Source organism: Mus caroli, chromosome 2 (assembly GCF_900094665.2).
Source record: "Mus caroli chromosome 2, CAROLI_EIJ_v1.1, whole genome shotgun sequence".
In the NCBI taxonomy this organism is placed as follows: Eukaryota; Metazoa; Chordata; class Mammalia; order Rodentia; family Muridae; genus Mus; species Mus caroli.
This window is the reverse complement of record NC_034571.1, coordinates 68,381,191-68,397,320: the sequence shown is the minus strand read 5'-3', so window position 1 is coordinate 68,397,320 and position 16,130 is coordinate 68,381,191. Positions and strand designations below refer to the sequence as shown.

The following is a 16,130-nucleotide window of genomic DNA, read 5'->3' as shown; positions in this document are numbered from 1 at the left end:
CTTGGTACTGCCTGACAGAGATGAGGGGAGGGAATTGCTGCCTAGGGCCCTGGGGGAAAACCAGTTCACAGAAGGAAAAAAAAAACTATCTTTGTTCAAAGCTGCATATGATCATATATGGAATTCTCCAGCATCCAATTCAACACTGGCCACTCTTTTCAAACTCATGCAGGCACAAAAGATGTCACAGGCCTGTGACACAGAATTTCATTCCATGTCTAGGGAGTGTACACTTGTGTGGTTAAGGACAGTTGCACAGTGGTGTCTACTCAAATCTGTAGCCTCTACTGAACTCATGCACAAAGTATTTTGCTAATAATTGATTCATGGGCCTGCGAGATGAGTCAGTGGGTGAAGAGGCTTGCCACCAAGCCTGATAACCTGAGTTTGATCCCCAGGGCACACACAGTAGGAAAACCAACTTCTGAAGACTCTCTCTAGTCTACATAGGCACCATGGCATACCACCACTACCCTCACATAAAGCAAATAAATAAATTAATTAATTAAAACCCCTACATACAAGCTAGGGGTTCAGTACACTGGTAGAGTTGTGATAGCCATTTCTATTTAACCCATTTATATTTAGCTAGCACATGGGAAGTCAGGGTTTGATCTTCAACACCAAACACAACGACAAACCTCTGACTCATGATCTATGTAGACTCTCAGGCACTTTACATCTAGTAAGAGTATAGCGATCATGTTAAGCAAGGCACGTCTGTGGCCACAGAAGGCCCCAAGCTTTGAGGCTGTGGGCAGCTCAGCTGTCATGCAGGCACACAGGTGATGTAAGACAATAGCTGTGGAGTCAGCTGGCTTCCAAGGCCAGCAGCCAAGCTCCCTAAGCCAGGGTGGAGTAGGACCGGCAGCAAGCCGCTGGCGGCCACAGCAGCACCCACAGCCCATGGAGCTCTCGACTGTTCTCCTGCTGCTAGGCCTCTGCTCCGGTAAGTCCCAGGACTGGGGGCAAGCCTTTGAGGGTGAAACACTACGTTGCCATACCCCCTGTCCCATACTCCAGTCTTGTTTCTTTGATGGGAAGACAGGACACAGCTACACCAGCCAAAGGCTTCTCTATCAGTCATAGCTTGGTGTCGGCTCAAATGGACTCTTGAGGATAGATTTTGGGTTTGTTTTTCCCAGAGTGGGAGCTGCCTGATCAAAAGCTGCAAGCAAGAGATCCTGGTTGCTCTATGGTTGCCTGGTCGCAGGCTCAGCCATGCGAACATCGTAGTGCCACGTGTACAGTCTGAGCCACTGGTGGACTATGCTATCATTCTGAGCTACCTTCATGTTCAGACGCCTAGCAGTCATGTCCAACACTCAGCCTGAGGGCTGCATGTGGTCAAAAAGATCTAGGAGCAATGCAAAATCATACATTATTTAAACTTTGTTATTTTATTTTTGATATTATGTTATTTTTGTTATTATTATTAGTAGTAGTAGTAATAATAACTAGATTGCATAGTTTGGGTGTGAACTTTGTAACTTTGGGCCTTTTGTCACTCTAGAATTTGTCTGAGAATGAAGAGGTTTGATTGGCAGCTACAGGTGCCAGGAAAGGAAACCTGTTAACAAATGTAACTAAATTGTCTCTACAAAGAAACTGTTTTATCCTGTTTAATTTTTTTTTTAAGTTCAGAGATTCGTTTTTTAAAAGTCCACCACCCCACACTTTTTAAGGATCTTACTGATAGGCAGGTTTTATGTTTGAGTTGGACTTATGAAACCTAGCACAGCCCTTGACCTACTCTCTGCTCTGGAATGTGTCCATCACAACAGCTGAAACGCTATCCTGAGCCCCAGACTTCCGGAAGAGGGAAACAGGAGATGTGTGTTGATCACTTCCGATGAACTTACTGGATACCATCTCTCTGAGGTGCAAGGTGGTCTAAAGCCTGCAGCTCCCCTCGCTCTAACATTGCTTTGACAAACACAAGCCTTCCAGGCAAGAACAGAGAGGATATATATATATATATATATATATATATATATATATATATATATGTTTGTTTCCAATATCAGAGTTAGAGGATGGCTGGTGAGATGGCTCAGTGGGTAAGAGCACCCGACAGCTCTTCCGAAGGTCCGAAGTTCAAATCCCAGCAACCACATGGTGGCTCACAACCACCTGTAACAAGATCTGATGCCCTCTTCTGGTGCGTCTCAGCTACAGTGCTACAGTGTTCTTACAATAAATAAATAAATAAATAAATAAATAAATAAATAAATAAATAAATCTTAAAAAAAAGATAAAACAGAGTTAGAGGAAATATCTAAACTCAGATACCTTAAATCCTGTGGAATTTGAAGTTGATCCAACTGAAGCAGGCTCAACATGTGCATGCATGAGTTTACAAACACTACACTCGGTGAAAACTTGTTTAAAAAAAATTTTTTTAAGATTTTAAAAAATTTTATGTGTATTAATATTTTGCCTGCATGTATGTGCACCACATGTGTGCCTGGTGCCTAGAGAGGTCAGAAAAGGGCCTCAAATCCCCTAGAATTGGAGTTACAGATACCCACGTGAGCCACCATGTAGGTACTGGGAACAGAATCTGGGTCCTCTGCAAGAGCAGCAAGTGCTCTTAACCTCTGAGCCGTCTCTCCAGCCCCCTCAGTGAAAATCCTTAAGTGATATGCTTCTAAAAAATACCTACAAGACCTCTTAGAACAGCAAAGTTCATGTGCAGCTGTTAAGAGACGTCTATGCTGTGTGTTTTGATCAAACCAAAATTTCCTGAATTGATTCTGCACGTAGTCTGTGAGAAGCAGAGGAAGCCCTGAGCAGGTGAGATCCTGGGTAGGTATGTGTGTTGACATGGGTGTGGCCATGTCAAGAACCCCCAAAAGCCTCAGACCCATGGAGGAATAGGACAGCCTCCCCTCTGGGGTGAGTCTCAGAGGGAAATGGGAAAGCCTTCCTCTGGTTCACGTGTGAATATTGGAAGGATGTGTTTTCCGCCCCCTGCGTATTATGGATGATGACTACAGAACTGTTCCCATGGAGACAGCTAACCTGGCCCCCTTCATCCAACTGTATTTCATAAGCCCTGCATCCTTGCTTAACTGTATGCAACAACTCTTCCCCCCATTCAATCTATTCAATAAACACATTGAGCACCCTGGGTTCCAAGGTTTCTTCGCCTGAGAGACCAGACCATCCAATCATAGCTTTTCTGTGTGTCCATGTGTCTGTGTCCACATGTCTGTCTATGTTTCTTTCTCAGTTCCCTCACTGTCCCAGTCAGGTCCTTTTCTAGAGCCATGCAAAGGTTGGAACAGTAGTCTATAGGAATTTAGAATTATAAAATGCAGCCCAACACCCTAAATGTGTTTATTGTAAGGAAACTGAAGGTAAAAGATTTAAACTGACCTGCAAGGTGGCACACCATACATTCTAGAATGTGGTCACTTAAAACCTTGGTGTGTCTCCCCCCACCCCCAGGCCTAAAACAACCTGAAATCACCAAGGTAGAAACGTAGCATGAGGTTGGAGTAAGGTTTACCCAAGGTGGCTCACTACAGCTCAGAATTTTATTCATCAAAACCAGGGTCCTGCTCCCTGTGTACAAATAAAAATTGGGCTGATCGGGGGCGGGGGAGGGTATAGGGGGCTTTGAGGATAGCATTTGAAATGTAAATGAAGAAAATATCTAATAAATTTTAAAAATTGGGCTGATGAGATGGCTCAGTCAGCAAAGCACTGGCCTTACAAACACAGGACCTTAGTTCAATTCCTCACAACCTATATTTAGAAAACCAGGTTAGTGGCAATGTCTGTACTCCCAGTGCTGGGAAAGGGAAGGCAGAGAGATCCCTTGTGCTTTCTGGCCATCTAGCATAGCCTACATTGTAAATTTTAGGCTAATGACAGGCCATCTCCAAAAAGATGTGGATTCCTGAGAAGTGACATCTGATGTTGTCTTTCGACTTGCACATACATGCAAATACACACGGTCACACACATATAATATGATCTAGAAAGCACACTTTACACATAGTCACATACATGCAATATGATGTAGAAAATGCCCTTTGAACTTGTGGCAGAATTCGTCCTCTGGTCAGGGTCGCTTTCTCCGAGCTTGCTGAACACACAACAGTTGCAGTTCTGATTATATATCACCTTTCAACAAACTTCTCCCGTGATCCACTCGAGAATCTCAGTCATGCCACTGCCACCTTTCTCAGAGCACATCAATTCTCAATAGGCTAGTAGTCACTGATGCTAATGGCAAATGTCACTCACCATGTGAGTAGAGAGAAGTTAGCCTTGACAGGTTCACCTTCAAATATTTTAACATTTCTAAAACAATGTTTGCATGCAGTAGACATTCAACAGATGTTTGGTGAGGTAACAATGTCACTACCACCGAGATTTGGCAACAACAGGCAATGTTGCCATGCCTTGTCTTCTATGTAGAACCTTCCTCTTTAATGAAAGAGAGTTTACTGGCATGCTTTGACTCCAGCACTGCAAGCCATATTGGAGCTGGAAAGGGATTCGCAGAATTCTTCCTTGGAGTCTCGTAAAATTCTATTACATCGGCTTGCTTACTCATTCTTTCACTGATGGTCCTATGGGCTGTTTCCTGGTAATGGACGACAGCAATGTTTCTATAAACCCTGTGGAGGGAAACCGTATCTCCTCACCTTGCCCACTGAAACCACTCTAAGAAGTAGAGACTGAGGTTGAAATGTCTCACAAGGGGCATGGGCAAGGGCAGGAGGTGAGTGTCTCCAGCATGCTGGCATGCCCATTGCCCCAATCCTCCTCTCTTGGTGAATCATTAGGCTAGATGCATAGCTTTTCTGGGACATACTGCTGACCCTCTTGCTTTCTAGTGTGTTCCTCCTGTGCAAAATCTGGGTCTTTGCACAACACCCCCTCTTGAGGGTCATCAGCTTGTCTGCAGTTTGGGGGAGTTCTATGAGAAAGTTCTTTGATACTCTTGGGAATTTTGTGCTTTAGACAACTTAGGAAGCTAGATGTGAGATGTGGCCAGGTCGGGGTTCATGGGGGTCCCAGCGAAGATGTTTAAGCTACGCCTGGAGATTTGCAAAAGCTCACATCTAATTAGAGATTACATTTTACCTTTAGGGATGAGATAAACTGTCTGGAACCCTGCTTCTAGCTAGGAGGGGACCTGGAAGGGTATGGCTAAGCACTAAGCCTCAGTATTCTCATCTGTGAAGCTGGGGTTAAAATAAAATAAAATAAAATAAAAATCACCCACTGAAACATTATAACTATTGGGGAGGATTATAGACAGTCATAGGATTTAACTTACCAGTTAGTTGTGTAGCATTAGTCATTTTATAAAGATCTAAGGTCTGGGTGAGAAATAACACTACCCAGCAAAGAGGGAACACATCTCATGAATCTAACATCTAAAGGTTTCTTGGCCCGTGGAGAAGTAATGGTGACCTCAGCAACAGCCTTCAGACAGGGGGTGTCTGGTTACATGAATCAGGGTAAACAGATTGCACGTCTGCTCTTGGATAGGCAGCCTCAGTCTTTGTCAGGCTGGAGTTATGGAGGCCCTTATATGGCACATGACGAATTTGGGAGGGGTATGCCCTAGGGATAAGGGTATCCACAGTTGTGAGGCTCTAGCCAGCCCACACCACACTCATAAAATTAGGAGCTGGGATCACCACTTGGAATGTGAAGGTTCTATTAGCCGAGTGACCTTGGCACAAGTCATGCAGTTTCTGAAGGTCGGAGTGGTCACCTTGCCTCCGCAGCCTCTGGGGGCAGAAGGTGGGGGATGGGGGGCGGTACCTAGGAGACCCAAGAAGGGAACTGTGTTCTGAATAGAAGTCCTAACCCCAAGTCATCACAGCTTGGTTGGTTTGTTTGTTCTTCCTGTTTTAATTGGTACATGGCTCTAATGGCAGAGATTTGTCAAAAACTGAGATAAAATACACATCCCATAAATTTGATTATTTTAACCAATTAAAGTACACAGTTCAGTGGTAATATCACCATTACATAGTTCTGACACTCTTTAGTTGTCTCCAAAGGTCGCCCTGAACCCATTAAGTGGCCCTGTTCTCCAAGTCACTTGGAACCCGCAATCTTTCCACTTCTGTAGACTTAGCATCCAGATGTCTCATGTACCAGGTAGCCTTTTATATCTGACTTTTCACACTAGCTTAATGAAGTTATCAAGGTGCATCCATCTTTCGACAATATCCTTACTTTCTTCCCCTTTTATGACTTGATACTACTCCATTGTTTGGATACACCACAATGCATCCACTTACATATTTGCTGATGGTACTTCATATATTGTATGTAGTGCTGCTATTCTTTTGGATGTACACCCAGGAGATAATTGCTGGGCCATATGATAACTCTAGTTTAAATTGCTAAGGAACTTAATATGTTATATTCTCACCAACAGTGTGTGAGGTTTTGATTTTTCCATAACTTCACCAAACGTATTACTTTCCTTTTTGTTCACTGTGGCCAGCCTAGGGGCTGTAAGCCAGCATCTACTTTTAACTGCTAATGGCATCAAGAGATAGGCAGCCAGTAAGTCCAGACATGTCAGGGTCTGAAGCACCTAGCCTTTCTGTGGCTTTCCCATGTGTGTGGTGTCCTGTCGAATGTGAGGTGGCCAGAGGCTGCATTAAGTAAGGTCACCTATCCAGAGAACAAGGGTTGTCTCACTGGGGTATGGGAGGGGACACACCACACCAGCAACTGGGTTTGGGAGGGGACTCTGTGTGCTTTTCATTAGCTGGCTGTGCCACTAACCCTGGAGAGACTGTGTGCAGGGTGGAGAACAGCATCTGACAATATATGTGTCATTTCCTGCCCAGCTGGCCTTGTTCTGGGCTCCGAACATGAGACTCGTCTGGTGGCAAAGCTCTTTGAAGACTACAGCAGTGTAGTCCGGCCAGTGGAGGACCACCGTGAGATTGTACAGGTCACCGTGGGTCTACAGCTGATCCAGCTTATCAATGTGGTAAGACCAGGGCTGGGGGCTCCCTGTGGCACCCACCCTGTGGGACCCCATCTCAGACTGGACCATCTCCCCTTGGCTTCCCTACTCATACCCTAAAGACAGGATCTTTTCTCTTCTCAGGATGAAGTAAATCAGATTGTGACAACCAATGTACGTCTGAAACAGGTAATCCAGCTGGGTTATTGTATTTATGTTGTGTTTGTTCACCTAAAATTAAACCTGGGCTCAGGGGAAATAAATCTAGGTAGGAGAATCATATACCAAAATGTTGAAAGGAGGTCTGTTGGGATGATGGAAGCATATAGATACATATATACACATATGCACATATACACACATATGCACATATACACATATGCATGTATGCATATACATATGTACATCTATATACACATACATAAATATATGCATACATATATGTGCATATGTGCACATATGCATATATGCACATGTGCACACACACTACACACACACACACATATATACATATATATATATATGCATGCTGATGTCCTGTTTGATTTGGTTCTCTTTTCATTCTTTTCGTGTTTGCTTTTCTCTGTGTGGATTCATTTGCTAGGGAGACCATAGCCAAGGAATACAAACTAGAAGGCTTTAACAACAGGAATTTATCATGGCACACTTCTGGAGGCCAGATGTTCCAAAGTTAATGTGTCATTGGAGCTTGTTCCCTCTGAGGACTGAGGGGAAATCAATTCCAGAACTTTCTACTAGGCTTGTAGATAGCTGCTGTCATGTTCACAAAACATTTTCTCTGTGTATTTGGTGTCTGTGTGTGTGACTTAAATTTCCTCTTTTATAAAGATGCTGGACAAGGGTTCACCCTAATGACTTCGTCTTCACTTTATTCCTCTATAAAGAGCCAACTAAAGGCCCATTCTTAAGAATGACCTAGCACTTTGCAAAAGTGATTTTCACCGTAATACAACTCAGCTGATAACACTGCATTTCCAAAGCTTGCTGGCCTATCCGAATTCTGGATCACTCTAGGTTGGACATTGATTTGGCCTTCTAACCGAGGAAATGTTTCTCTTTCTAGCAATGGGTCGATTACAACTTGAAATGGAATCCAGATGACTATGGAGGAGTGAAAAAAATTCACATCCCCTCGGAAAAGATCTGGCGGCCGGATGTCGTTCTCTATAACAAGTAAGCAACGCCACAGGACCAGGCAGGGTGGGCCAGCGTCCCCTCGGAAGGACTGCCACATGCGTTTCCCCATCGTTTGCATTAAATAACCCTTAAAACCAGAACCACGCTGACAGGCAAGGAGCGCCATATGGCATCCCATGTTATGAATAGAAACAATTATGGAAGCCAAATTGAATCAGGGCTGTGGGTGGGGACATTAATCCCGGAGAGCTGCAATGGTGCTTGTGGCAACCACAGGAGACACCGAGACTTCCTGTCTCCGAGTTCCTTGGGATCGAATACCTTCCCCCCAACCCTCCCGCCCCAGGGGTCTCAACTCTCGGCAGTGTTATTCATCACATCCTGAACGCCATCCCACCATCAGTGCCCGGATGCCTCCCTTGCCATCCACTGGGTCCTGCAACAGACTGTGTGTTGTGAAATTATAATGTGATTCACGACACTTGGCTTAATTACACGCTCATTATCATATGCCCTTCATTTGTCAGGGAATATTCATTTCAAAGAGCATCCTTCCAAGGCAGGAACAGGAGCATGCGCAGTCAGCTAGCTAGAAGATTTGCAGTCTGATCCGGTGCTTTACAGCAGATGTTCCTGGGGCTGGTAGGAGCTGTGGATGAAAATGGTGCCCTCTGGCGGCCATCCCAGCATCTAGCACACAGCTAGAGCTGGGATCGCAGGGTGAGCCAAACTCCCCACTGTTTGGTGGTGCCTTTCTGGAGAGAGATGTTGATAGATGCAGTGTCTTGTCTTCAGTAGAACTCCACAACCCCCGTTCTCTCCGAAGACTACCAGAAGCACCTCCGTGGCTAGAGAAAAGGGCTGGGGATGCAGCTCAGTGGTAGAGGATTTGTCTAACGTGTGAAGGAAGCCCTTATAATGAATCCCGAGAATTAGAGGAGGAAATGAAAGGTTTTTTTTTTTTTTTTTTAAATCTGTTTCCGGTTTCTGAAAAGGGACCCAGCAATGTGACCATGTTGGATCTTCCAACTCACGTGGCCTCCCTAGATGCCTGGTGCCAAAGACCACACTTAGGCAGCGAGGGGCTCTGTGGCCTTCTCTTCCAGCTAGTGTTCGCTCCACTGCTGGTCAGGGGCATCTGGGTTTGTGACTTGTCCCACCGAGTTCTAAATAGCTCTCAGAAGAACACCGGTCCTGCCCCTCCCCCATACAACATTCAGCTGCTAGGAGTGTTTTATTTTAGATTTCTAGTCTTTCCAGCCAACTCTGAAAGCACACAGATGGAGTCTGCCATTACAGGTGTCTCTGGGGACAGGACAGGAAAGGCTGAGGTGCAGCGGGCCTGTGTCACTTGTTACTCTGTAAAGTCTGTAGATTACCTACCTCATTCATCCTCCCAGAATCTGACTTGGGCCTTGCTTAGCGCTCAGAAATCTGTGAGCTTTGGCTTTCTCTCATTGATTCGTTGATAGACTGGGCTTTGCTACGTAGCCCAGACTGACTGAGGAATCTGAGTCCACCTGCCTCAGCTTCTAGAATTCTGGAATCACAGTACACGCCATCACACTCGGCTAGTGCTTAGGAATGTGTGGTTTTTGACCATCACCCAAGTGAGTGTTGGTGTAGGACAAATTTGGGGAGCACCGCCATCGACTGGAATGCAGTATTGGAGACATTGTCCTCTCTTATCCCGACCACAGCGCAGACGGCGACTTTGCCATTGTCAAATTCACCAAGGTGCTCCTGGACTACACCGGCCACATCACCTGGACACCACCAGCCATCTTTAAAAGCTACTGTGAGATCATTGTCACTCACTTTCCCTTCGATGAGCAGAACTGCAGCATGAAGCTGGGCACCTGGACCTATGACGGCTCTGTGGTGGCCATCAACCCGGTAGGTGGTGGCCTCCTGGGATGCAGCTGGCTTCAGGACTAGGGCCACCTAGGTGTCCAAGTCAGCCTCTGGACAATCACAGGCTCCTGGCACCACTCTGAGCTAGAGAAGCATCTAGCTGTATGCTTTCAGCTGAGTGCCAAGGTTCTTTCCTTTTAAATTATATATATATATAAAATCTAATTATATATATAATATATTAAATTATACATATATAATATATTAAAATATATATGTGTGTGTACATATATATACATACATATCTCTGTGTGTGTATATATATATATTCATATATATGTATACACACACACACACACACACACACACACTGTAGACATTTACAGACACTAGAAGAGGGAGGACATCAGCTCTCATTACAAATGCTTGTGAGCCACCATGTGGTTGCTGGGTCTTGAACTCAGGACTCCTGGAAGAGCAATCAGTGCTCTTAACTACTGAGCTATCTCTCCAGCCCCTGAGTGCCAAGGTTCTTAATACACTACCCAGGAGGGTTAAGTAAGAGTTTAAATAAATTCTCTTTGTTATGTGCTGTCTCCAAGAGGTCTGATAAAAACGAGTCTTGAGTGCAACTCAGGAGCCAGTGTTTTAAAGTTCCCTGGAGATTTGAGTACAGAGCCAAAATGAACAACCCTAACTTACTAAATGACGTGTTCTATAGGAAATAAACCTATTACCCCAAAGCAGAGGTAGCCCAACATCCCTCTTGGCAAAGTGACTCTCCGTATGGTACGTGGCTACCATGTCTCTGCCCTTCCTCGGGGTGGTGTAGCAGGAGTCTTCAAACCTTGTTTTGATTCTCAGGAAAGCGACCAGCCCGACCTGAGTAACTTCATGGAGAGCGGGGAGTGGGTGATCAAGGAAGCGCGGGGCTGGAAGCACTGGGTGTTCTACTCCTGCTGCCCCACCACTCCCTACCTGGACATCACCTACCACTTCGTCATGCAGCGCCTGCCCCTCTACTTCATTGTCAACGTCATCATTCCCTGCCTGCTCTTCTCCTTCTTAACCAGCCTGGTGTTCTACCTGCCCACGGACTCAGGTGAGTGCCGTTGCCACGGCAACAGCAGCCCTGGAGCTCTTGCTGCTAGGTTAGGGACAGCCAGGGGTAAGTGCGCACTCACGGAGGTGCAGAGACCCAAGTTATCACAGGGTGCAAACAGACAGTTGCTGGGTGGCAGTGGGATCTGAGTGGGGCTCACAGCTGGGAACCAAACTCCGGTCCTCTGGAAGAACAACAAGTGCCCTTAGCCACTGAGCGTCTCTCAATATGCATGGGTATTTTTGCCTACATGTATGTCTGTGCACTACATGGGTGTGTGTGCCTGGTGCTCATGGAGGCCAAAATAGGGCATCGCTTCCCCTGGAACAACAGTTATAGATGCTTGTGAGCGGCAATGTGGATCCTGGGAATGAAGCAGCCAGTGCCCTTGACTTCTGAGCCGACTCTTTTACCCCCCATATTTCTTTTGAACACCTAAGTGCAAATAAATATTTTCAACTTCCTAATCAAATGAAACCCCTGAAAGCAAGAGAAAACACTGCTAGAGCAATACAGAACTAATTAGCATCTATAAATACTGACTAGTTTGTGACTGTAAATAGTAACTTATGAGTACTCTAAGCTTGGTAGATGTTAGCTATTATAGTATTATTAAATAGCAAATGGCAAATAACTTGATAACTTTAATGTTTATGGTTCTGGCTCTTTTTCGGAGATAAAAGTGAGGATTCCTTGCTTATCTTTTCTCTGTATCCCCTTTTTAGTCTCTTCACACATTCACAAGGTCACCAGTTCTAGGATGTCTGTGGATCCTGAAATCCAAGGATGCTCAAGTCCCTCATATAAAATGGCATTGTAGTCACATGGAACCACTGGACATCCTATGATACTTAAAATTATTTCTTGCCACACTGTAAAGACTATACAAATAGTTATCACATCGTTTTGTTTGAGGGATAGAGGCAGAAAATCTACATATAGTCAATATAGATACAATTTAATTTTTCTGAATATTTTCAATCTGAGTTTGGTTGAATTCTTACAAAAATCTGCAGATACAGACCTTTGTCCATGTACCACCTGGAAAGGGTGTGACAAGTTCTACAATAACAGCAGAAAAGGCAACATAAGAGAGCTCCCTAGGACTCCAACAAGAACAGCACCCCACAAAGATGACCCAGTGCCAGTCAGCCTGACCCTCCTGCAGCCTGCCCAGCCAGGACCCCTGAGACTCAGTCCTGCAGGAAAACGGTAGAGGATTTGGGAAACCAAATCAAACAAGAAATAAGTGAGAAGACAAACCTTCTAGACGAAAGAGAGAGGAGGCGAGGAGGTTGTGAGCCCCCAGGTGTGCTCAGACAGCACCTGGATGGCAGACTTTGTGTTTTGTTTGTTTGTTTGTTTTACAGTTTGGGTCTAGCAGCTTCACATTGAGAGAAAGGTATTTCTGGGCTGCCTGGCCTTCTCTTGGGTAACAGAAAGACCAGGGGCAAGGTTTATTTAAACTTCTACCTTCTCTAGCTTGCCAACCCAGAATCCCTCTTGTCTTCCTGAATCCCAACAACAAAAAAGAGTCTAGGGCATGAAACAAAGTCGCCATTTGCTGCTTGGCAGCTGGAATGGAAACCTGGCCACTTGATGCTGTCAGGGCCCCGAGGTCTTGCAGAAAGGAGCACCAGAATTATCCTTTGAGAACAAGCTGGTCATGTTCCTTCACCTTGGGTTTTGGTGGCTGATGGGCTTGCAGGGACTGTTTGATGGAATGTTACAGGTGGATGCTATAAGCAACAGCAGCCAGTTTCTCTATAGCTCTGAAAGCTCACATAGAGAGCGAGGAGCCAACAGGGTCAGTCTATTCTGAGGCCACTCTCCTGGGCTTGAAGAAGACACTTCTCCATGTCCTCCCACAGTCTTCCCTGTGCATGTCTGCGTCCAATCCTCCCAACCCCCTTACTGTGACACCAGTATACAATACTCTTGTTCTGCCTTAATGGCCATGTATCCAAATCCTGACCTCCTGGAGTTCCAGGAGCAGGCAGGTTGCTACATTTCTTCCTTTTGCCTTTCTAGGGGAGAAGATGACGCTGAGCATCTCTGTCTTACTGTCCCTAACCGTGTTCCTTCTGGTCATCGTGGAGCTGATCCCTTCCACCTCCAGCGCTGTGCCCCTGATCGGGAAGTATATGTTGTTCACCATGGTCTTTGTCATTGCGTCCATCATCATCACGGTCATCGTCATCAACACACACCACCGTTCGCCCAGCACCCACATCATGCCCGAGTGGGTGCGGAAGGTGAGCGCCGAGACTCCCAGGTCTCCTTTCAGTGAACCCAGTGCAGTCCTGGCTAACACCTGAGTACTTAGTACTTAGTCCTTCCTGGGCTTCCTTGTGGGGACAGCTCATGTAGCCTTCCCGGAGACAGTGGAAAAGTAAACCAAGTTAAGCCCACTTCCAATTCGAGTTTATGGACTCTGATTGGAGATTAATAAACCCCTGTCTTATGCGTGGGCATTCTTCAGTTTTTTATTGGTGTATTTTCCAATTTGTGAATAGACATGCATATTTTCACTGGTGAAAATCGTCATGGAGAACAGAACAGAGAGAGAGAGAGAGAGAAAGAGAGAGAGAGAAAGGAGGGACCTATGTGAGGCGTGTGCTCACAAATATTTATATTATTGAACTAAAATGTGTTAATACTTCACATATGTTTTTATTTTAATTAATTTTGTGGTCATGCTGGGGATTGAACTCAGAGCTGTGAACATTCTTTTTTTTTTAAGATTTATTTATTTATTATATGTAAGTACACTGTAGCTGTCTTCAGACACTCCAGAAGAGGGCGCCAGATCTTGTTACGGATGGTTGTGAGCCACCATGTGGTTGCTGGGATTTGAACTCAGGACCTCTGGAAGAGCATTCAGTGCTCTTAACCGCTGAGCCATCTCTCCAGTCCCTCTGTGAAATTCTTAACAAGCACTGTCCCGCTGAGCCATATGCCCCAACCAGATATGCCCACTTTGATAAACGTCATAGAGATACTGAACTGTGTTGGTGTCAGTAATACTGGCTTACCATGAAACTAACCAAATCTGTAGATGACGTCTCTCTGGGCAAGACCTCTGTATACTTAACAGCAGGAACAACAATAACAACAACGGAAGAAGAAGAAGAAAAATAGTAGTTATTTTGTGAGGCTGTTTGTATACTTGAGGCAGCAGGAGCGGTCTTTAATCACAGACTGCCAGGAACTTTCTGTTGCCTGCAGAAGAGTCTGAAGTGTAGCGCAGCGTTGGCATCCGCACACAGGCTCCCTCCAGTGGCTAACTGCTTACACTACACAATCATAGCTGTAGACTGCAGCCAAGAGTCTTTGCCCTCTAGTACAGTCCTTTTGTTTTAAGGACAAGGAGGGTGAGGTCTAGAAATGCTGGGTGACTTGTCCAAAATCACATTGCTTACCCAAAGTCAGTAATTCTGTTAATACTGACAAAAAGTCTCATGCCAAGAATTTCTTTTTTTATGTTAGGTTTTTATCGACACTATCCCAAACATCATGTTTTTCTCCACAATGAAAAGACCATCCAGAGATAAACAAGAGAAAAGGATTTTTACAGAAGACATAGATATATCTGACATCTCTGGGAAGCCGGGGCCTCCACCTATGGGCTTTCACTCTCCGCTCATCAAGCACCCTGAGGTGAAAAGCGCCATCGAGGGCGTGAAGTACATTGCAGAGACCATGAAGTCAGACCAGGAGTCCAATAACGTAAGCTGTGTGGCTCCCAGTCCACACCTCCGGGTCTGTCTGTCTGTCTATCTATCTGCCTGCCTCTGCCTTCTGAGTGCTAAGACCAAAGGTTTGCGCCACAATCTCTAGGCTAACACATCTCTGGGTCTAAATGATTAAATGCATAAGTGTGACAGGGAGGTTGACCAATGAATTGGCTTCAAGCTCTAGTTACTAACTTCAGATGCACTGTGTTGACTATCTCTGGCAACTATAGTAAGTCAGTTTGGCTTGGCTTAATTATGCAAAAACTAAAGGTTGTAATATCAGTGTGTTGAGGTTTGGAGGTTTACATATTGAAGTCCAGGCCAGTAGGGGGCGCTATGAGCCTGTGTCCCATCTCAGGGGATTCCTATCTAATGCCTTCTGCTTCCCCCAGGCCGCTGAGGAATGGAAGTATGTTGCCATGGTGATGGACCACATCCTCCTCGGAGTCTTTATGCTGGTGTGTCTCATCGGGACGCTGGCTGTGTTTGCAGGTCGACTCATTGAGTTACATCAACAAGGATGAGCAGAGGCTGAGCTAAGCCTACCTCTGTCCCAGCCATAGCCATCGCTAGGAAAAATGGAAGAGAGGAAGTTCTGTCTCCTTGAATCCTTTCACACTTACCAAACATGCAGTGTTCTACATGTCCTACATGTTAATGAGAGTGATCTCTGCTCACACTGCTGTATTCTTGAAGTGTCTCCCCTTTGCTTATGCCTTTAACACTATGGGTCTCCTTAAAGGTAAACCCTTTGAAGTAAATAAAAGTGAGTCCTCAAAAGAAGTGTTTGTTTCTAAATGGCCCCTGGGAGAGTTTTGCTTGGATACTCAAGGTTTTCTGTTTGTATTGCCATGGCTAATTGTTTTTGTTTTCTTTCCTTTAATAAATATAATTGTACTTACATATGTACGTGTATGTCTCACATACATGCCTAGTGTCCATGAAGGTCAGAAGAAGGTATCCCATCTCCTAGAACTGGAACTACAAATGGTTGTGAGCGTCCACGTGGAACCTGGGAATCAGGCCCTCTGGAAGAGCACCCAGTGTTCTTAACCACTGAACCACCCACCTATCTGGCTCAGTTAATTTTTATTTTTCAAGTGCTGAGAGTCCCTTACTTAAGACACATGGTTTCATACTGTATTAGTCAGGGTTCTCTAGAGTCACAGAACTTATGGATAGTCTCTATATAGTAAAAGAATTTATTGATGACTTACAGTCGGCAGCCCAATTCCCAACAATGGTTCAGTCGCAGCTGTGAATGGAAGTTCAAGGATCTGGCAGTTACTCAGTCTCACACCAAGCAGGCGAAGGAGCA

At 45.1% G+C, this 16,130-nt stretch overlaps 1 protein-coding gene across 1 annotated transcript; it reads left to right on the top strand.

Annotated features, from left to right (window-relative positions):
* Positions 1–904: 904 nt before the first annotated feature.
* Positions 905–15,713, top strand: Chrna1 (cholinergic receptor nicotinic alpha 1 subunit). The gene is made up of 9 exons (XM_021152646.1): positions 905–949; positions 6,840–6,985; positions 7,106–7,150; positions 8,046–8,155; positions 9,820–10,015; positions 10,838–11,075; positions 13,107–13,330; positions 14,565–14,804; positions 15,205–15,713. Exons 1-9 carry the CDS (start codon positions 907–909, stop codon positions 15,334–15,336), a joined length of 1,374 nt encoding a protein of 457 aa, XP_021008305.1. The 5' UTR covers positions 905–906; the 3' UTR covers positions 15,337–15,713.
* Positions 15,714–16,130: the final 417 nt, after the last annotated feature.